Source organism: Pinus tabuliformis, chromosome J, assembly GCF_031772625.1.
Source record: "Pinus tabuliformis cultivar Carrire ecotype Pingquan chromosome J, CPIR1, whole genome shotgun sequence".
In the NCBI taxonomy this organism is placed as follows: Eukaryota; Viridiplantae; Streptophyta; class Pinopsida; order Pinales; family Pinaceae; genus Pinus; species Pinus tabuliformis.
Genome location: NC_142295.1, coordinates 592,068,559 through 592,090,917, shown reverse-complemented (window position 1 = coordinate 592,090,917; position 22,359 = coordinate 592,068,559). Strand labels below are relative to the sequence as shown.

At 36.6% G+C, this 22,359-nt stretch overlaps 1 protein-coding gene and 1 long non-coding RNA gene across 8 annotated transcripts; both read left to right on the top strand.

Annotated features, from left to right (window-relative positions):
- Positions 1-9,202: 9,202 nt before the first annotated feature.
- LOC149228376 (auxin-induced protein 5NG4-like) lies at positions 9,203-14,426 on the top strand. Of its 7 annotated transcripts, none has more exons than XM_089378172.1 (9): positions 9,256-9,458; positions 9,545-9,772; positions 9,889-9,993; positions 10,866-11,017; positions 11,106-11,484; positions 12,094-12,245; positions 12,334-12,808; positions 13,366-13,517; positions 13,602-14,426. In XM_089378172.1, the coding sequence occupies exons 3-5, from the start codon at positions 9,973-9,975 to the stop codon at positions 11,371-11,373; spliced, it is 441 nt and encodes a 146-aa protein (XP_089234298.1). In that variant the 5' UTR covers positions 9,256-9,458; positions 9,545-9,772; positions 9,889-9,972; the 3' UTR covers positions 11,374-11,484; positions 12,094-12,245; positions 12,334-12,808; positions 13,366-13,517; positions 13,602-14,426. The 7 variants fall into 7 exon arrangements, with proteins under 7 accessions (XP_089234302.1, XP_089234301.1, XP_089234299.1 ...); XM_089378174.1 differs by having other exon boundaries at positions 11,106-11,580; positions 12,334-12,712; XM_089378169.1 differs by having other exon boundaries at positions 11,106-11,580.
- A 6,309-nt stretch (positions 14,427-20,735) lies between these two features.
- Positions 20,736-21,489, top strand: LOC149228375 (uncharacterized). The gene is made up of 2 exons (XR_016247200.1): positions 20,736-21,311; positions 21,437-21,489. It is a non-coding gene; the product is annotated as an uncharacterized LOC149228375 (long non-coding RNA).
- Positions 21,490-22,359: the final 870 nt, after the last annotated feature.

Sequence of the window (22,359 nt, the reverse complement as noted above, 5' to 3'; positions counted from 1 at the left end):
AGTTCACTCCACCTGTGACTGACTAAGAACCAAAAAACCATTTTTAAATCAGGATACTGGGACGATGGAGGGGAAGGTGGTGGAAGAATTGATGTTATAAGAAAATCAAAGATGACATAAAAGGAGGTTCTTGGTAATTCGGGGAAGCGAAGACAAAGGATGATATACAAAAAGGTAACAGTCAGAGTGAATTTGTGGAGAGAATTTGATAATTTGAGTAATTGTTCTTGGCATTTTGGGTACGGGGGCTAGCATACTTCAAATACAAAGTCTTCTTGATTTGGGAACCGGATTGGTTGATCCCAAATAGGATGGGAGGAAACATATGGTTTGGTAGTAGGAGTGGGAGAAACAACACACAAAGAACGCCTTCAAACAGATTTCTAGGTATTTTTCTGCATTTAAATTGTTAAATTATGGTTAAATTGAATGTTTGAGTAAATTTCAAAGTCTAATGTAATTTTATATTTAGGAATTGTCTGCGTAATTGTTTGAGGGCATTAAAGAAAGAGGGGAGATAATACCTTAAAAATGCAACCCAAGGTTACGAGGGATGACTGAGTTCTGAGTACAAGAAGATGAGAAATGACATTAACAATCACCTCATCTAAATACTACGATCTCCACAAAATTCAAACACACAGAAGTGCAGTATCTTCTGTTAACGAGCGAAGTTTCTTATGATTCGTTGTCGACACCCTCAAATCTCACTGGGTTAGTGAGATAATGGTACTAGGCCCAGGGTTTAATGCTTGGGCTTAAATTACAATTATTTATAGTAGATTTGTATAATAAAAAAATGAAAAACTATTTACAGTAACAAAATAAATAGAAAAAAACCATATACATCACTGAAAGTAAATAATTAAAATTTAGACAAAATAACAACAAACCAGTGAATAAATTTGTAGGCATATTTTTAAGATCACACTCTGCCAGTCATAATACTACACAATTGTGTTATAAAATATGATATAGATCGACTAATAATTTTCAACCAATAATATCTGAGAAATTTGTTCTTAAAAATTAAAGAATAAGAAATAAAATTATTGGAGAAATATGTCAGCAAAAATATCAATTGTCAAGTATTGATTTTATTGATAAAACATGAGTATAGTTTATTGTCTTGGTTGATTTCTGTGAAAATCATAACTTTAAATCAACTTCAAAGTGTCTGAGATGTAACAAAATTCGTACATAGACACTCAGAATGCCAAATAACAAGCAAGGAAAAATGTTGGGCAATTTGGACTCTTTCGATAAGATTGGATCAACAATATTTTCTATAGAAAATGTACCAGTTAGCACTGACATGATAAAACATAAGATCTTCTAACAACATTAATTAATGCAAGAAAAAATAAAAAAACTTAATAAAAGAACCATAATTTATGTTGTCACCAAAATACATAATCTCTAGTACGCTAGAATAAATGGATCAGAGGAAAAATGACAACTTTCAAAACTCATGCATACCTCTCCTCACTAGTATTTTCCCTCCTCCCTTCTTTGCCTTCGATTTAGTTTTACACTCCCTTGGAGTAGTTAGAGGGAAAAAATGTCTCATAAATAATGTTTGTATTATGTTAAATCATTTTTCTTTTAAGTTTGGGAGAAGGCATTAATAAGGGGTTTTTAAATTATTTAATTTTATATTAGTAGGTTGGGTTCCCAACTACGTCCATAAAAATTATATTCTTGTAACTCCCATGTAGAAAAATATAAATAAATATGACATTATCGAGAGTACCACCATCATAAAAATCACAAATATGAAACATGTCAATATCAACAAACATATATAATCAAGCATTTAAAAATGTCCTTGTGTCTCTCATGAATTATATTGTTGTCAAAGAATGTACCATAGTTAACCAAAAAAAAATGCTATCCCAAAAACGTGACAATGTCATTATTTGAAATAACTGCAAGTTAAATAGAGTAAAAATATAATATATCAAAAAAATAAATAAAGTTAGCTCCATATCTTTTCTAAGGCCAACCATGTAGGATGATCTCTTATCCTCCTTTTTACTTTCTTGTTGTACCTTTAAATGCATTTCGTGGAAGTATATTTCACTCCTCCCCCATCCTTCATCCACGGGAATGTCAAAATGAGTATGAGATGAGGTATCCTTAGAGGGAGAGTGTGCATGAGCAAACATATGGATTTTTCCCAATGCAAGATGTGTGGGGGAGTCAGGGGGTTGTTGAGTGTGAGGAGTGGCCTGAGATAAATTAGAGGATATTTGAGGAGGAATGCTGACAGGGTGGATTAAATGATGATAAATAACGGGCCAATGTGCAAATCTGGATGCAATCCTGGCAAGCTTGGCCTCCCAACCATCATTCTGTGTTGCCTAATGTTGGGTTGCATGTGGTCCAGGAATTTCCATTATTCTAGGATGTGGTAGAGGTATTTTTTGAGAAGCATGCAGGGTTAGAGGAGGGGGAGGAAGACCTTTGATGATCTGTTATGCAAACCTAAAGGTGATGGGAAAATTTGCAAGTAAAATTTTAAGTCTTTTAGACAATGGATCACTTTGCAAAAAAAACTTAAAATTATGGTTTTAAAAACTTAGTTAATAACATAAAACCATAGAAAATATATACCATATCAGAAACACATAACAACAAAAATGATAAAGGATTTCACCCCTCTCCTAGGCTACATTTCCTGGTCCAACTTCCAATGTTGGGCCTCTTTCATTAAGTGCTCAAATTTGTGTTTATATGGATTTATAGTGCTCATAATGTAAAAATTATGTCTCCAATGGCTCCAGAACAGTAAAAAACCCCCAGCTAGGCTCTTGTTGGGCTCAATTTGGCCAAAACATGAAGAAGTTATGCTCTCTAGAAGTTTTTTTGCTAACTGCTCTACAAACTGGAATGTACTACTAACTATTCTACAAATTTTGCAATTCCAGGGCGCGCCTAGCACCAATTTCACCTGGAACTGACGTGATTCCTTCTGGTTTGGGTGCATTTTTTTCTCTGTTTAAATGCCCAATAAGGCATATAGGCGGAAAACTTGGGCCTCATGGGGCCATGCGCCTGAGGGTTGGGGCTAACTGCCCACCCCCGTCAGCATAGCCCCCAGGCTCTCGGAAATGGTTCTATGGCCGCCATATAACTGGGTCCATTCCAAAAACTTCACATCCATCCGAACTTCCCGCGCCTTCAGCAACATTTGGTTCCATGTTGTGTGATGATACCGTCCCTAAAGTTCTACCCATGACTGTTAGCTCCCTCGATTGTTAGCTTTGGTCTCGTGGTATGTTTGTTGTGGGTTCCAGAACCTTGGGCCAGGGCTAATACTGAGCCCTTAGCTCCCTGCTAGTTGGGGTTTCGTGGGCGGTAAGGTGACCGGGGGCCAGGGCTTAGCCCTGACCCCTTCCTCCAACTCTTAAATGCTGAATATTCAAATAAAAATGCGCTATTATGTATTAATAAGTAACACCTACAGCGCTATGGTAGAGTGTTGTGCTGCTAGTTCTGAGGTATTTTGTTTGAATCATTCTGGTGGAAATTAGGTCTGAACCAAATTTTGTTGACACGAGGGTGCCACGTGGCAGCCCATGACTGGGCCATGCGGCTGTAGGTTTTAACCCCGTACATAAATTACCTGCATACGAATTCTAAGCATAGAAAATAAACAATGTGAGAGCATAACACATAAAACAAATATACACAGATATTTTCCCCTGGATCCCAAAACCGAGACTACCAGCTTGATTTTTCATTATGTTCCTTTCAATGTTACAATACATATATATACATGCCGAAGCATCCAATACCATGGACCGAAAACCATCGCGCCCAAAACCATGTGCGAAAACCATGCACAAAACCATAGGTAGGTCTGCCCACCTAATATAGGGCCCAATTTTTTTTTCCTCGGGGCGCTACCCTGGACCCTATAGAGGGGGGCGATTACCGGGGGGCTAGTCGTGGAAAGAATATAACACAACCCAACAGCGGCATCCCATCATTGGTCCACATAAAAAAATCCAACCACCCATCAAATGCTTTCCAAAATAGAACCCATCACATGAGGCCACTTGGCAGAGTATCGTTGGCTCACAAGGTACAGTCAAGCTGCCTAGTCAACCTACCTAGTCAGTAGTCCTGGATCCAACCTGCAATTTTTTTACCTGTTTGGGAAAATGATCAAAATGTGATAGCGGGAGCATACGATATCAGTTTTAAGCGATTCAAGTTGTGTTGGATTTAGGTCATCAAGCTCTATGCTTTGGCATAGGTTTCGAGCATTTTTGAACACTTTTAATTTTGATCTCTTTACTGATCCCTTGGATCACTCCTCCCCACTGGAAGCTTTTGGACCTCCAAAAGACTATTTTTAGTCAACAAACAGATGAGAGTACAGTTCCCTCACCCTTCTAATATTAATCCATTTGGCTTTTCTTGGATTTTTACCTTTGAGCCCCACATGAAGGTACTCCATGTTCCCTCTTTTTGAAGTTCTTGTTTTTCTATCAAGGATAGTATCCTGCTGCAATTCTTCAAGAAATCTAGGAGAGAAATATTTTATTGAAGGAATCTAAACATTCTCTCCTTGATATAATCTCAAATTCTCAACATTAACAAATGCATACATTTGCATATATGGAGGCAAATCTAACCGGAAGCATTATTACCAATCTTTTCTAAAATATTAAAAGGTCCATACCTTATTGGTTTCGCATTTTTACCTTCTCCTTTAAGCCTCTCCTTGATCATGTAAAGCCAAACTTCATCTCCAACCTGAAAACTGTGGTCAACATGATGCTTATCATGCCTTGTCTTGCACTTGTCTTGACTCTTTTCCAACTGTTCTTGAACCATTTGATGCACCAATTGAACTTGTTTAATGAATCAATTGGCCTTATCAATGTCACTATGTCCATAAATAGAAACATCTTTCCAAAAGATAAAATCTAAAGGAGATTTTGGTAAGTATCCAAAGCATGCATCAAATGGATAATTTTAGTAAGTACCCAAAGCATGCCTCAAATGGAGATGTTTGAGTCGATGAATGATTTTCCCGGTTGTAAGCATGTTGAATGTAGTGTAAGTGTTCATCCCAAACCTTAGGATGTTTGCTGCAATAACCACAAAGAAGATGTACTACTATTTTGTTCACCACTTCTATCTGACCATCAGTTTGTGGATGGAATGATGTGCTCTTTTTCAACTTGGTGTCCATGAGTCCCCATAAGCTTGACCAAAATTTCTTGACAAATCGAGAATCTCGATTAGAAATAATGGATTTGGGCAACCCAAAATGCACCCATACATTTTGAAAGAACATTTGTGCAGTCTGTTTAGTTGTAACCTGCTTTTAACAAGGCATCAAAATACACATCTTGCTAAAACGATCCACCACAACATAAAGATAATCATGATTTTTTTTAGACATAGGTAACCCTCCTACAAAGTCCATAGAAACACTTTCCCAAGGATGGGAAGGAACTAGAAGTGGAGTATACAATCCTAACTTTCTATTGCTAGGCTTACTAGTAGCACATAAATAACATCCTCTTACATATCGTGACACACTTTCATTCATATGAGGCCAATAACAATACCTTTGTAATTGTGCCACCGTCTTGCCTACACCAAACTGGCCAGCAATAACAGAAGTATGCGCTTCCCTTATGATGTTGACTTTTTCACCCTATGGAATGCCTAGCTTTCCAAGATGATACAAATTTTTGTCATGAACATGGTAATATAATTTCTCTACTTGATTGCCTTGACATAAAGTTGCATATACAGCTTTACAATTGTCATCTAAAGCATATTGTTCAACTTAGTTCTCATGCATGATATAATTATGCTTAAGAATAACTAACGCACTAACAATTGGTCTAGATAGCATGTTAACAACTTAGTTATAGATACCTTTCTTATACCTTATCACCAAGTGGAATTGCTGCAAGAAACCATCCATCTGAAATGTCTCACTTGTTGTAGCTTGGTTTGTGATTGCAAGTATTACAATGGTTGATGATCAATGTGAATGATAGTTTCCTTTCCCATCAAATAATGTTTCCATTTTTTCACACTTTACACCAATGCATACAATTCTTTGTCATATGTAGTATATTTAACTACTGCACCATTAAAAGTTCCAGAATGGTAACAAATGGGTTTACCATGTTGCATCAAGATTGCTCCCATGAAATAGTCACTTTCATTGGTTTGTATTTCAAACGGTTGTCTTAAATCAGGAAGTACAAGAACTAGAGTTGTACTGATTCTCTCTTTCAATGCATCGAAGGCTTTCTGCTGCTTGCCTCCCCACTGAAAAACCCATTTCACACTTGTCAAGGCATGTAATGGAGCTGCAATTGATGAGAAGTTAGAAATGAACTTTCTCCAATATTGAGTTGCTCCCAAAAAGATCCTAACCTTTGTTACATTATTGGGTTTAGGCCAATCTACAATGACTTTGACCTTTGAGGGATCTATCTTCAATTCACCCCCTCCAACAATATGTCCCAAATATACTAACGAGGTATTTCCAAATTCACATTTAGACATCTTTAAAATAAACTTTTCTTTCTTTAAGACATCTAAGACTTGCCTAACATGCATGACATGATCTTCACGAGTTTTGCTGAAAATCAATATGTCATATAAGCAGACAATCACAAAGTCATCAAGAAAAGGACTTAATATATCATTCATAACTCTCATGAATGTTGCAGGAGCATTAAAAAGCTCAAATGGCATAACCATCCATTCAAATAAACCTTGCTTTGTCTTCAAAGTTTTCTTCCATATGTCTCCTTCAACAATCCTAATTTGATGATAGCCACTTCTCAAGTCCAACTTAGTGAAATACACAACATCTTTCAACTGATCAAGTTACTCATCAATTCAAGGAAGAGGGTAACGAGTCTTTACCGTAATCTTGTTCAAGGCTCTGAAATACACATACATTCGCCATGTACCATCTTTCTTTGGTACTAAAACAATTGGTGACCCGCATGGCGATGTGCTTGGTTTGATGACCCCTTTATCAAGCAACTCTTGGATTTGTTTCTTGATTTCTGCATTCTCCATGACTGACATCTTGTACATGCCAATGTTTGTAAGAGGAAAATCTTGATGTAATTGGATCTCATGTTGGATTCCTCTTTTAGGAGGCAATCCTTTGTGTTCCTAAGACATCTCATCGTAGGTGTTAACAACCTCAATCAAATCAGATTTTAATCTTGCATCACATCCTTGGAAGGCTTCATTTTCAACATTCTCTTTGGGTTTGGTCATTAGGAGTACAAAATTCCTACTAGCATTAACAAGCCTCTTCATTTGTCTAGCATTCACAAGTGATAAATTCAACTTCTTTCTATGTGCTCCAATAATGTACTCAATCCCATCTTTAAACAAATGATATTTGTCTCTCCTATCATATAGATATGGGATTCCCAAAACAATACCACAAATTTCAAGTGGAATTACATCAAGCTCTACCTCATCTATAAAGTTTTCAGTGATGGAAAATCTCAGTTTACATCTTTTTGTAACAAGCAATTTTTCATTGTTACATATCCAACCTAAAGGATAAGGTTTAAGATGAGGAGTGGTTTCCAAATTCAATTTATTAACAATGTCTTCTAAAATAAGGTTTTTTTGTGGTCCACTATCAAACAAAGTATCTATCTTGGTATGTTTTGAAATGAATCTAATGTGGGAAATCTCTATTCTTTATTTTTCATGTTGAGTTTTATTGAGGCTACTTGAAGAACTAGTACTTGCAATAGAGTCCTTACCTTTAAATCCCATGGCTGTGATCTTTGTTTCTCCCTCGGAATTAGATCCTAAATCGTGTTGCATAGTTGCAACAATATTTTGTTTCCCTTTGTTGTTAAACTTTTTGGGTCTCATCTAAGGATAAAGTTTCCAATGGTGGTATTCATCATAACCATCTTTTGAACAATGTTTACATGTGAGTTTTTCTCCCTCCTTCTTCACTGAAGCATTCTTCTTCCCTTTTCCTTTGAATTTCCTCTTTCCTTTGTCTCCACTCTTGAATGGTTTTTTGTTTCCCTCTTGGGGAACATCCTTCCCTCTTGCTTCTAAATGAGTTGCTTGTACAGAAACTTCATCTAGTTTTGTAGGGTTAAACATGAGAATTGTGTGTCTCAAATAACTATTTAAACCTCCAATGTATTTGAGTAGAGTGTCTTCAAAGGATAAATCTATACCCAAAACCAAAGTTCTTTTCCTAAATTCTTGAGTATAGCTTTGCACATTTTGACCCTTAGATTGCCCAAAGTTTTGCCAATCCATTATAGCTTTTTACATGTATGCTAATGGATGGAATTGTCTTCTTATTGCAACAACAAAATTATTCCAAGAGGATAAAACCTTACTATTTTTCTTCATGTCCTCTTGAGTATTGTCATCCCACCAAATGAGTGTTGCACTTTCCAGCCTAAGAGAGGTAGCTGAATTTTTGTTTCATCATCCTTGATTCTTTGTATCCCACAATTCACTTCAATATGATGAACCCAGTTATCTAATTTCTCAGCATTTACTTGTCCATTGTACATAGGCAATTCAAACTTTATGTCAAGCTTTAACAAAGGAGTGTTACCATATCCCTTTGGAGAATTTGGAGGTGTTTGTGAAGGGGAAGAAGTGGAATAAGATGAGGATGAGGATGAAGATGGATGTGAAGGTGGTGGCTTGTCACCATTCCCTCCATTCCATTTTAGAGGCTTGTTTCCATCTCCTCCATCTCCTTTTGGAGGTTTTGAGCTCTCTCCTTTGCAACCTTGAGTTCCTCTCCTCATAAAAAACTTTTACCATTTCATACATTTCAATGAAGGTTTTTTTCTGAAAGTTCTCTCATCTTCAGGCATCCCTTTAGGACCTTCTTCATGTGCCATGACTGGTGAAGCTTGAGATATGTGTGTTCTCCTTGAAACAATTTGAGACCTTGGCTCCACAAGTTCTCCTTCTCCTCTTTTGATCTTCAACCTTGTAAGCATCAAAAAACACTTGCAAACAAAATCAAACCTTCAAAATAAATTTGAGCTCTGATACCAAACTGATATGTTATGCAAACTTGAAGGTGATGGGAAAATTTGCAAGTATAATTACGCCGTAAGGCGTTTCCCTCTGAAATCAACTCTCCCAATTGTCACGTGTCATTGTTTGAGCCATTAGATCCGATGTTAGACGATAGAAACATTCCAGATCGTTGGATGTAATTTAGGTTAGTTTCTTATATTTTTTCTGGACAGTTTTTTTTGTCGCTTCAAATCTCGCTGAATTTCGCTGAGCAGGCAGCGTCTCTGGGCATCCCACTCCAGGCGCTTGGAGCTTGATGAGCGTTTATCCCCAGTGAGGGTTTTGCGGGCAGAGTTTTTAATGGATCTTCCGGCTTCAGATTTCATCCAACGGAAGAGGAACCGGTTGGCTTCTGTATATAGAACACGGTAAAGTTAATTCCATCAGGTTTGTTTGAGACAGTGGTTTATGCTCTTCTGTTATTTATTCTGTGTTCTCTGATTGTTTTTGTTAGGAATTTTTGTGTTGTGGAGCAGAGCGCCCATTGGTGGTTGGTGGTTTTGTTTTGTGTTTTATATTGGTGTTGCGAGTCTGTGTTTGTATGTATGCATGTTTGTTTGTTTTTGTGGGTATTGTTCAGTCATTGATGTATTCAATATGTCATTTGTCTCATTTCTATGTACATGAACCCTGTGTCTGTGAACCCGGAGAGAAACAATAACGGTGGAGGCAGGGCAAGATGGTAGTATTATATTCACAATTTTTTTTAGTGTTTTTATCCCTGATCTCACAATTTGATATAATTTGCAAATGTCATTGAATTCTTTTTGAATTCTACTGTTAAATTATGGAACGTAGGGCCGTTATTGTGTTGGTTGGTCAAGGCTTATCTGCCAGCCTGCAGAAGAAAAAGGAGCGGTGAAGAACTTGTAGAGAATAAAAATGGATCGTCTCATGTTACAGGTATGTATACATTTTCTTTCGCAGACATATTTTTCCACTTTGATCGGATAATAATGATAAAGAAGGGAATAAATGAATCTGAATCTATATAAATTTTGTATATTAGATTTTATTGGATGTAAATTTTTAATTCCGCTGGTCTAACGGATGTCATTTTAAAGATTTGGAAACCCTCAACACACCCTCATAATCCAAGGCCGACAATGCCATGGCACTTACCAGTACCACGCGGCCACGCTTCTCAGAAAACTCAATATGTTTGCACCTTGGTATGTTTGCATTTGTATGAAATGTCAGCCTTCTCCCTTAAATGCTGGGAAACACAGATTACTGGCATAAAACCCTCGTGCACGATATTCATTCTAAATTATTTAGGATGGTGTTGTTGGCGAGATTTTATACTTGAAGAGAGTAAGACTGGATATTGATTCACAGTTTCCATTTTTCCAATTAATTAACTTTTTGAATCCAATACAAAACCAAATAGAAATATAAGTGTTACAACAATCAGAAATTTGATAAACCAAATAGAAATATAAGTGTTACAACAATCAGAAATTTGATAATAAATATTGATGTTTATGTGGCAAATATTAAGCACCCTACAATAAGCTAACGATTGGTTCAGTCCTTTACATCTTGTCCATTAAATAAGAATAAAATAATATGCAATGGACAAGATGACAAAACAGTAAACCAATAATTACTATATTGTGCTTAATATTTACAGATTTATATTTTTATCAATAACCTCCTGATATACCCAAGACCCAGCTATATAGTACCTTGTTTCGTTCTGATGAATTATTTTACTTTATTAGTTACAGGCCACAAGAGCATTTTCTAACCATAGATTTGTTATGATGATGCAGGAATTCGTTGCTTCTGGTATTGCCTTTTCAGTTCAGATATGGTGCATTGACAGAGGAGGGCCTGTGTTTGTTGCAGTCTACCAACCTGTACAAACTATTGCTGTTGCAATTATGGCATCTATCATTCTTGGGGAACAATTCTATCTGGGAGGGTATATTCCTTATACATTTCTTTAAATAAATGCCATGTTTCATCATTTTTAGTTTCATTGGATGACGTGAATTTTGCATCCATGGCAGGATATTTGGAGCAATTCTGATTATCATCGGTCTCTACCTTGTACTGTGGGGCAAAAGTGAAGAAAAGAGATTGGGACTATTGCAGGCCAAATCGTCCATGGTGCCTGAGAACCAACCTGACAATATGGATCAGAGTGCAACTTTGATCATCAACAACAGCAATGGCATCAAGCCTAATACGTCCTCGTCCCTAATTCAGCCTCTTCTCCTTGACACCAGTTACAAAACTGTTAATATCCCTTCTCCTTCAGACGAGCCACAGCCATAAAAGCCATCAAACCCTCTAACCCATCACAACAATACAACAGCTTGTATCACTGCAAACATTACTAATGAATTTTCATGGTCTAGCAAAATATCCATGCAAACATCTACAGATGTATGTATCCATCTTAAGCCACCAAACATGTGCTTAAGAGCTTATATTAATATTTGGTTTCTGCCTGTGTGCCTGTTATAAGCATATCCACTGAAAGTAAGATTTTGTTTCCCTTCTTGTAATATATAGTAAGTGTAGATTTCTGTTTCCTTTGTTTTCAAACGAGGCAGTAATATTTTATACTTGAAGAGAGTAAGACTGGATACTGATTCACAGTTTCCATTTTTCCAATTAATTAACTTTTTGAATCCAATACAAAACCAAATAGAAATATAAGTGTTACAACAATCAGAAATTTGATAATAAATATTGATGTTTATGTGGCAAATATTAAGCACCCTACAATAAGCTAACGATTGGTTCAGTCCTTTACATCTTGTCCATTAAATAAGAATAAAATAATATGCAATGGACAAGATGACAAAACAGTAAACCAATAATTACTATATTGTGCTTAATATTTACAGATTTATATTTTTATCAATAACCTCCAGATATACCCAAGACCCAGCTATATAGTACCTTGTTTCGTTCTGATGAATTATTTTACTTTATTAGGTACAGGCCACAAGAGCATTTTCTAACCATAGATTTGTTATGATGATGCAGGGATTCGTTGCTTCTGGTATTGCCTTTTCAGTTCAGATATGGTGCATTGACAGAGGAGGGCCTGTGTTTGTTGCAGTCTACCAACCTGTACAAACTATTGCTGTTGCAATTATGGCATCTATCATTCCTGGGGAACAATTCTATCTGGGAGGGTATATTCCTTATACATTTCTTTAAATATATGCCATGTTTCATCATTTTTAGTTTCATTGGATGACGTGAATTTTGCATCCATGGCAGGATATTTGGAGCAATTCTGATTATCATCGGTCTCTACCTTGTACTGTGGGGTAAAAGTGAAGAAAAGAGATTGGGACTATTGCAGGCCAACCATGGTGCCTGAGAACCAACCTGACAATATGGATCAGAGTGCAACTTTGATCATCAACAACAGCAATGGCATCAAGCCTAATACGTCCTCGTCTCGTCCCTAATTCAGCCTCTTCTCCTTGACACCAGTTACAAAACTGTTAATATCCCTTCTCCTTCAGACGAGCCACAGCCATAAAAGCCATCAAACCCTCTAACCCATCACAACAATACAACAGCTTGTATCACTGCAAACAGTACTAATGAATTTTCATGGTCTAGCAAAATATCCATGCAAACATCTACAGATGTATGTATCCATCTTAAGCCACCAAACATGTGCTTAAGAGCTTATATTAATAATTGGTTTCTGCCTGTGTGCCTGTTATAAGCATATCCACTGAAAGTAAGATTTTGTTTCCCTTCTTGTAATATATAGTAAGTGTAGATTTCTGTTTCCTTTGTTTTCAAACGAGGCAGTAATATTTTATACTTGAAGAGAGTAAGACTGGATATTGATTCACAGTTTCCATTTTTCCAATTAATTAACTTTTTGAATCCAATACAAAACCAAATAGAAATATAAGTGTTACAACAATCAGAAATTTGATAAACCAAATAGAAATATAAGTGTTACAACAATCAGAAATTTGATAATAAATATTGATGTTTATGTGGCAAATATTAAGCACCCTACAATAAGCTAACGATTGGTTCAGTCTTTTACATCTTGTCCATTAAATAAGAATAAAATAATATTCAATGGACAAGATGACAAAACAGTAAACCAATAATTACTATATTGTGTTTAATATTTACAGATTTATATTTTTATCAATAACCTCCTGATATACCCAAGACCCAGCTATATAGTACCTTGTTTCGTTCTGATGAATTATTTTACTTTATTAGGTACAGGCCACAAGAGCATTTTCTAACCATAGATTTGTTATGATGATGCAGGGATTCGTTGCTTCTGGTATTGCCTTTTCAGTTCAGATATGGTGCATTGACAGAGGAGGGCCTGTGTTTGTTGCAGTCTACCAACCTGTACAAACTATTGCTGTTGCAATTATGGCATCTATCATTCTTGGGGAACAATTCTATCTGGGAGGGTATATTCCTTATTTCTTTAAATATATGCCATGTTTCATCATTTTTAGTTTCATTGGATGACGTGAATTTTGCATCCATGGCAGGATATTTGGAGCAATTCTGATTATCATGGGTCTCTACCTTGTACTGTGGGGCAAAAGTGAAGAAAAGAGATTGGGACTATTGCAGGCCAAATCGTCCATGGTGCCTGAGAACCAACCTGACAATATGGATCAGAGTGCAACTTTGATCATCAACAACAGCAATGGCATCAAGTCTAATACGTCCTCGTCCCTAACCCAGCCTCTTCTCCTTGACACCAGTTACAAAACTGTTAATATCCCTTCTCCTTCAGACGAGCCACAGCCATAAAAGCCATCAAACCCTCTAACCCATCACAACAATACAACAGCTTGTATCACTGCAAACAGTACTAATGAATTTTCATGGTCTAGCAAAATATCCATGCAAACATCTACAGATGTATGTATCCATCTTAAGCCACCAAACATGTGCTTAAGAGCTTATATTAATAATTGGTTTCTGCCTGTGTGCCTGTTATAACCATATCCACTGATATATATATATAATTGGTTTCCCTTCTTGTAATATATAGTAAGTGTAGATTTCTGTTTCCTTTGTTTTCAAACGAGGCAGTAATATACCCTAATCTTATGATAGGGTTACAAAAGTTTTTGATTGACCACCATGCTGCTAGCAGCACACTTATATACTACGATACTACGAGTGTTATGTTCACCGACTACTGGTTTTCTATATCACTGTCTTTCTGTATTTGTCTTTCACAGTGAGAAAGCAAGCGCTAATGCGTTTGTTATTCACCACATCCAATTGGACAATTGTGTGATCAGTGAAAGGGATTACAAGTTTTTGCAGTAAAGCATTGCAGAATAATTTTTAGTTTGGTAGAGGTTTCCTTAAAATGATTTTATCAATAAATCCATTTTTTGGGATAAGAGAAGTAATGACAGTTAAAATATTTCAGAGATTTTCCTGATAAGACAATCTGTTCAGTTAAGCATTGCAGAGTAACCAGAAATGCACAAATACACTAATTTATATAATATAAATGATAACACATCTGGTAACCCATTAATGCAGGTATATAGATCCAAATGATAACATATCTGGTAACCCATTAATGAAGGTATATAGATCCAACAGACATGCAGCCCCAGCCTCAAGAAGCATTAAAGCTGCCCACACACAATATATATTTACTCACACTGTCTTCGTTTATGTTAAACTGGCACAGTAAAGCCTTGACTTCAAATTCCACATAAATTAAATTACAGGTTTCCTCATTAAAGCTAATAAAATACCATTTTTTAAGACCCTATTAACATTGATTAGTTTAAAAGCACATTCATATTTGTCGTTTCCTCAAGATCCTGGGTTGGAGTTATTAATCATTTACGCTTAATTGTTATTATTAATTATTTGTGTAGAGTTTGTCTTTAAAGGTTCTTTAAGTATTCATTTTCTATGTTTTTGGAGGTGGTTAAGATGCTTTCGATGGTTGAATTCCAACCGCAATGAAAAAGGAAACCGTCTGTGGATGGATGAGAGAGGACAGCAATCTGAGGCGAGAGATCCAAGGTGAAGGCCTTGGAAGTTTTTTCATATTCCCAATAGCAGGATTACATATATAGAGATTATGCTCCGTGCAATTATGGTAACAGCATAAGATTTCACTGACACAAACACAGCAAACCCCAGATTTAACAGCCATACCCAAGATATTATCACTGGAAGGAATCTCAGGCAAAAGATTAAAGTTCTTGAAACGAAATGGTTGAAACTCCATCGGAAGTTTGAACAAAACTGAATTTCTTTCCGCACACCACAGCTCTGCAGCCCTCCCACCATTGTAGCATTCACGTTTTATTAAAAAAACAGGGGCACGGAATACCTGGTTTTGGTTGGAGAGCAGATAATTCCAGCGTTTACAAACAATCCTTAACCTGTTTATGCTCAGAAAAGGTAAGCGTGAAAAAATTTCACTCAACAAATCCTCCGGGAATTCTTTACCTGTATCTCCAGAAACAGTTAATTTTTCCTCCTGGATTTCTTTACCTGTATCTCCAGAAACAGATATTTTTTTCTCTGTATGTCTAATTTCAGAGTTGTTGTCCTTTTTCACCTCTTTTGCAATTGCAACTGTTAAACTCTATAAAACTCTGATAGTGCAAGGGTTACAATTATTAGTGTTTGACAAAAGCAGAGAAAAAGCGTGGAGGTAATGCAATGGCAGTTTGTAGCCAATTATAGCCATTCCGAATTGCAACAGAGAGATTATCTACAGCCAAGTCGCTTCCACCTTGCGTTAGCCAATTATAGCCATTCCGAATTGCAACAGAGAGATTATCTACAGCCAAGTCGCTTCCACCTTGCGTTAATTAGGCAGTTACCACTCAATTCGGCATGTTGTTCACCTCAGTTTTCTCCATGTTCATTTGAGGCGAAATCCAACATGGGTGTACCGAAAAAATCGATTATGAAAGCGCACAGTAAACGAAAAGGATGTGAGAGCATCTTGCACTAATATTTTAGCTTTCTCCAATAGTAAGGGCATGCATACAAAAATGTTTATCTGCGCATGATCCCCTTCGATCTGAACATCAGGGAGCTCTATGAAGCGGATCATGTCCCTTGACGAAGATGGTAGGATGTGGTGAGGAGAGCCGTCCATCCATATGGCGGTGAAGAAGGTGACAGAAAAGCCATGGTACACAGTCAGCCACTTTGCAAGCTCGAGCAGTGGGATGTGATGGCCCGACCCAAACCCAGGGAAGATTGCGACATGAGGCTTTTGGCTCTGCTCTTGCGACTCCATGAGTGTCTCTATATTCCAACAAGCAAATGCCAATATTTGAAGGGTGGGTTCTGTAATGATGAAGTAGAATTTATAGTTATAAAACAAATGTATGACATTCACCCATTTTTAGCACAACTTATCATCTCATTTCAGGCCAAAAGTTTGGAGGTTTAATCCGAACTTGCAGGAGACCAGGAGGACGAAGAGGAGCACGAGGAGGACGAAGAGAAGCATTGAGGTCCATGGCGTCTGATTCATCTGCAACCTTCAAGCCTTTTGGAGTTCTCTTTGTTTGCCTTGGTGAGTACCATCCATCCAATGATTCAACGAGTGAGTTCGGTATCGGTCATTGTTCGAAATGATGATTCCATAACATCTACCATTATTGTCAGCCATCCAATTGTAGAAGCTTATAGTATATTGTACACTAAAGATCCGAAGCCTGAAACCAAGCATAATTCTCTGTATCATGCCTGACTTGAGCTAACTAAATTTTTGTAGTTCTATTCAATTCAACTAAAGGAGCTAGGTTCTTTGTAGCTTCTATATTATTAAAAACCCAGACCCAATTTCTCATCTATGTTTCTATTAGAACAAATCATAATAAACTGGGACTGGAGATTTTTACAGTTATACAATGCACCCAATGATTGCAGAGAGCAAATTTTAGTAATGCCTGAATACCAGCGAACGTCCGGTTAGGACATAGAAATTTTCTTCTACCCTTTTGAGCGTTTCAAGAAGAAACATGATGTGAGGGGCTGCATCCTCCGACTGAGGTGCCGGGTCTAAGGGATAACTATTCTGTTAAAATCCTTTGAGATCTGCACCTAGCCTCATTCCTTGGTGCCATATGGATCGGGTAGCCAACAGTGAGAAAGCTTGGGGGGCAGCTTAACACTTCGCCAACCTCACTAGTGAATCAATATCCCCTTAGGCTATTAATGCTATGGGTGTGACCTCTCAAGGCAGGGTGGGTGCCTGATAATCAAAGAGTTAAGTTTGAGCTGAAAGCCGTGCAGCTCAAACATGAAAAAAATGACTGCAATATATACCTCTAATTTAAGGATTATTAAAACTTAGGATGTTCAGTTTTCCTGAACATCCAATGAGATTTAGTACACGGTTACTACAGAAATATATGTAATCCACCAATTAGGCTAAACTGGTCTAATGCAGGGTAACAACCAACGTTGTGCAACCGCAATAAAATTAAGATAGCTCATTTGGCTACTTTTGTACAAAATGATATTACTACGATAGGCTACATATTTATCATCGTTTGTCCATAATTGGACAACCATCTCTCTGACGAGTTTCAAACTAGCTTAAGGTGCCCGCAAGGGGATTTTGTCATCCTTACCTTGCTATTGTGAAGCTTACAGAATTAGTGGATATCACTGAACAACTTTACAACCCGTTAAGCTAGTTACAGACAACCAATTGTCAAAAATACAAAAAGACATAGACACTAAAGGCTGTGCATTATTCTTATGTGCCTCGTTGTCTAAATTCTATTGAAGTTCTTCTGCAACGCAGAGACCCGCATGGCTATCCCTTGTCCTATCATTGTTAGATCCTTGATACATCATCAGAGTGTTTTAGCAGCTGCTTATATATATATATATAAAGGAATCAGCAACTAAGCCGAGTACAGGTTTGAATTCGCATGACATGGAGTCAATTGTGACTACTACCACTATAACTTTTAGGTGAATTTATGCACGCTCCCACACACTGTCCACAAAGTTAATTAAGGATTTTGGACCACAAACTTTACATAAGACTTTATAGGAAATCCACCGCCGATTGAGCTGCCCAGGGACTATTAGTAGTGTTAGCTTTATCAAACAACAATGCTTAGATTTATTTTGGAACTCATAGGTAGAATAGCTTTGATTGCCACAATAGGCACGCTGCTTATCATGCCCATTGCCATTCCATCTATGACATATTTTTGGTTTATCCAAGAGCTTTCAGTTTGCGGTTCTCTACACGTTTTCAGATTCTCAAAGTCCCATCAAGGTAAGTAATAGTCATACCGACAATAACTCTACGATAATATATTTTTAACGGCCTTAAATATTTATACCGAGCACAGAAATACTATTAAATATTTTCATTGCTGTTTAAGGACCAACTGTTGACAAAATCCTGGCATTTTTTACGATAAAACCAGATCTGATCTGAGTAAAATTGCTAGAGAAATTAGCATGGAGTCTAGGGGCTAAATGCCAACTCTTTATTGGGTGGAAGCTGCGGGGCAGCTGACGTTGTTAGTTAGGGTACAACTTTGCCATGATGACACAAGATAAAGAAATGGTACATTAACGGGGAACTAGGTCCTCATGAATAAGGAGGGCCTAATTACTATATACAAGAGATTATTATAGCCATTCTCACACAGTTGTGTATGATTTTTCAATATTTTGGTTATTAAGAGATATTTTCCTATTTCTAAAGAGATGTAGATGTGTCTCATCATTATTATACTTTTGAGCCACACTGCCTTTCTATATTTGATGTGTTTAGTATTTTTCTAGTTATTTCTCGTAACTTGGAGCATTACATCAAGGCCCAGCCTTGGATGTGGAAGAGAGGGGAAGGGAAATCTCACCTCAGAAAGGCCTTGGCTTTGTCTCAACTATTTTCCCCATCATACAACCCCTGAAAGTAGATGCTTTGATGATCAATCTTAATGGACTAGGGCTTATCCTTTATCAAATAAGCCTTCTGCTTCTAAGGAAGAAATCAAATCAAAGGTTGTCGTGTGCGGAGGGCCATTGAAACAAGGGTCCGACTCTTGACATGATCACTTTGTTTTCTACTTCCAATTGCCTGAACTTTCTGAGTTCAATGGTCAATTTACTGCTTCCATAAGGTCTCTCCATAGTATGTATTTTCTAGATTATTTTTGTGTGTTTCTGGTTGTCAGTTTCATGTCAAAGACTCAAAACAGAGCTGGTCACCAAGGAGTGTGGCTCATTATGCTCTCTGCACTCAATGATTGTGTCTTTAGTCATTAAATCTAGCTGAAACATTTTAGTGGAATCCAGGGCTAAGGATTTGGTTTCCATCTTTCTGTTTTTAGTGCTGAGTGATGCATTTCAGTTTTATTTAAATACGTGAGCCTGCTTCATGTTTACATAAGTTGTTGAGTTTATAATGATACACATTTTTTAATATTTAATCATGAGTTCAACTTGCCAGTAGAAAATGGAACAAAAAGAACAATCACATGAGATAGTATCCACTATAAACTTCTTCATAAAAACTTTGTAGAATAATTACCAATTCATGGTAACTAAATATTTCATGTAGAGTTATGCATTACTTCAGTCCTTTAAAAGCAGAAATTCTAGATGCATTACTTCATTCCTTTACAAAGCAGAAATTCTAGTAACCAGTTATCGTTGATATCTCAATGCTCATGATTTCTTTTTCAGGGCCGTGATGCATATCAATGTCAAGAAGGATAATGATTATTAGCTGTGGAAAAATTATTATCTGATTTGTCAAGGATAATGATTTGTTATCGGCTCTTATTGTTGCAATTGGGGATGATAAAAGCATTGCAAGTTTAGATATCTTAAGTAGTTGAAAAAATATTTGCTAATCTCTCCAGGAAAATAATCTCTTTTTATTCTTGTTCTTGGAAGGCAACATTTGTCGGAGTCATACACATTTTTTAATATTTAATCATGAGTTCAACTTGCCAGTAGAAAATGGAACAAAAAGAACAATCACATGAGATAGTATCCACTATAAACTTCTTCATAAAAACTTTGTAGAATAATTACCAATTCATGGTAACTAAATATTTCATGTAGAGTTATGCATTACTTCAGTCCTTTAAAAGCAGAAATTCTAGATGCATTACTTCATTCCTTTACAAAGCAGAAATTCTAGTAACCAGTTACCATTGATATCTCAATGCTCATGATTTCTTTTTCAGGGCCGTGATGCATATCAATGTCAAGAAGGATAATGATTATTAGCTGTGGAAAAATTATTATCTGATTTGTCAAGGATAATGATTTGTTATCGGCTCTTATTGTTGCAATTGGGGATGATAAAAGCATTGCAAGTTTAGATATCTTAAGTAGTTGAAAAGATATTTGCTAATCTCTCCAGGAAAATAATCTCTTTTTATTCTTGTTCTTGGAAGGCAACATTTGTCGGAGTCTCACTGCAGAGGCTGTATTTCGTGATGTTGTGTAGAAAAGGGGATTGACATCAGCATTCAAAATTGACTCTGCTGCAACTATTGACTACAATGAAGTAGGTTCCAGCTTATCATGGGTCAAGGCTAATTGAATTGGTATTTTAATTTTTTTTGTATTATATTGCAATAAATAGGTATCACGTATTAATATGTTGAAATTATTTGAAGGGTGATCCTGCAGATCCCAAGATGAAGAATGCAGCCAAGAAACGTGGAATAGAGATAACTTCTATATCACCTACATACTTTAAAGAGTTTGATCTAATACTTGCAATGCACAAGCAGAACAAAGGTAAACAAAAAGCATAAATGGCATATAAAACTCCCAAAATTTTCAGTTTCATTTGCTAAGTTGTTCCAAACAGAATCTAATAAGCCAATACTATTGTTAAATTCAGCGAAATGTACATTAAAGTTTGTCTATGTTATTGTTAACATATGCTTCTAATTAGTTTCTAAGTTGTGTGCAAATATAAATTAATAACATGGGATGGATATATTCTGTAGCTGACATATTGACAATTCTCCTTCAGTTCCCCCAACACACAAGGCCTTTATTGCTTTTCCCAGGTAATTGTTTATATTTGGTATTCTTTATCGTTTCCCTGTGATACTCATACCATGGAGGAAGCCATTTTTATAGTCATATGGAGAAAGTGGGGGAGCAAAGTAGCTGTGAGATATCAAATGGACAATTACTGTGCCAATGGCTTGCAACCTTGGAGCTCTGAAAAGCTTCCTACAGCAGTGGTATGAGAACTCAACTTTGCTCAATTATGGTGAAGTTTTAGTGTGATAGCATCTGAGATTTGTTTTGAGGTTGGTTCTCTCTGTAACTGATTTTTTGATTTTGTGTGTTGTTGTTCGCATTACAGATGTGGCTGATACTGCACTGATATTGAGAAAGCACACCCTTCCAATAAAGCTATTTTCTTGCCTGTTATTCAATGAATTAGAAATCTTCGATCCTCGGGATCAGTTTCCATTTGCATATGTAAGAGACATGATGACCCCCAAAGTGAGGATTCACATGCTCGAATCAGCCATTTTTAATACAATAACAAATGAATATCAACATTCTTACAAAGTCAATCGAAGCATTTTCAAAGAGCCTCCTTTGGACCTGCAAATTTCTTTGGTTTATGAATCCAGAACCTGCAAATCGTATTTGGACAAAATGTGGGCTACATATTCTGTTTGATTGTATTAATTCATTTCAAATTTGATTGGCTGCTAATATTACAACGTCCATAAAATATCAATTTTTTAAACTGTGAAGGGTCATGAAATAGCAAGAAATAGCAAAATATGGGAGGATCCATACCTGCAAATTTAACCAATCCATGATGTTGATGGATGCCATGAGTGCTAATTTTGTGCTAGATTGGATTAGATGACTGAAATAGCAAAATATGGGAGGATCCATACCTGCAAATTTAACCAATCCATGATGTTGATGGATGCCATGAGTGTTAATTTTGTGCTAGATTGGATTAGATGACTGATTTACTTCTCAATAATTGAAATCATTTTTACTGCTTCTGCCAACATGAGATGATAGAGACTCTGCACCTATATCTAATATGTGTATTGCATTTAATGGCGTTGATAGAGATTGAATTGTTTTTCCATGTGAATTCCAGTGGTGATTCTGGTTATACCGGAAATGAAGGAAAATACAATGAAACGTGCTCTTCTGGACAGCTGGTATCCAAACTGGGTGTACACCATGAAAACAGTTTTAACTCAAACAGAAACAAAGAATTTTTCTAGGTGGCTCTTTGTTGTCACTGCAATC

Bases quoted from the DNA above. Each gene is read 5' to 3' on its own strand.
- LOC149228376 (XM_089378173.1), top strand. From the start codon at position 9,973: ATGGATCGTCTCATGTTACAG. The intron at 9,994-10,865 runs GTATGTATACAT...ATGATGATGCAG, and splicing joins TGGATCGTCTCATGTTACAG to GAATTCGTTGCTTCTGGTAT. The intron at 11,018-11,105 runs GTATATTCCTTA...CATCCATGGCAG, and splicing joins GAACAATTCTATCTGGGAGG to GATATTTGGAGCAATTCTGA.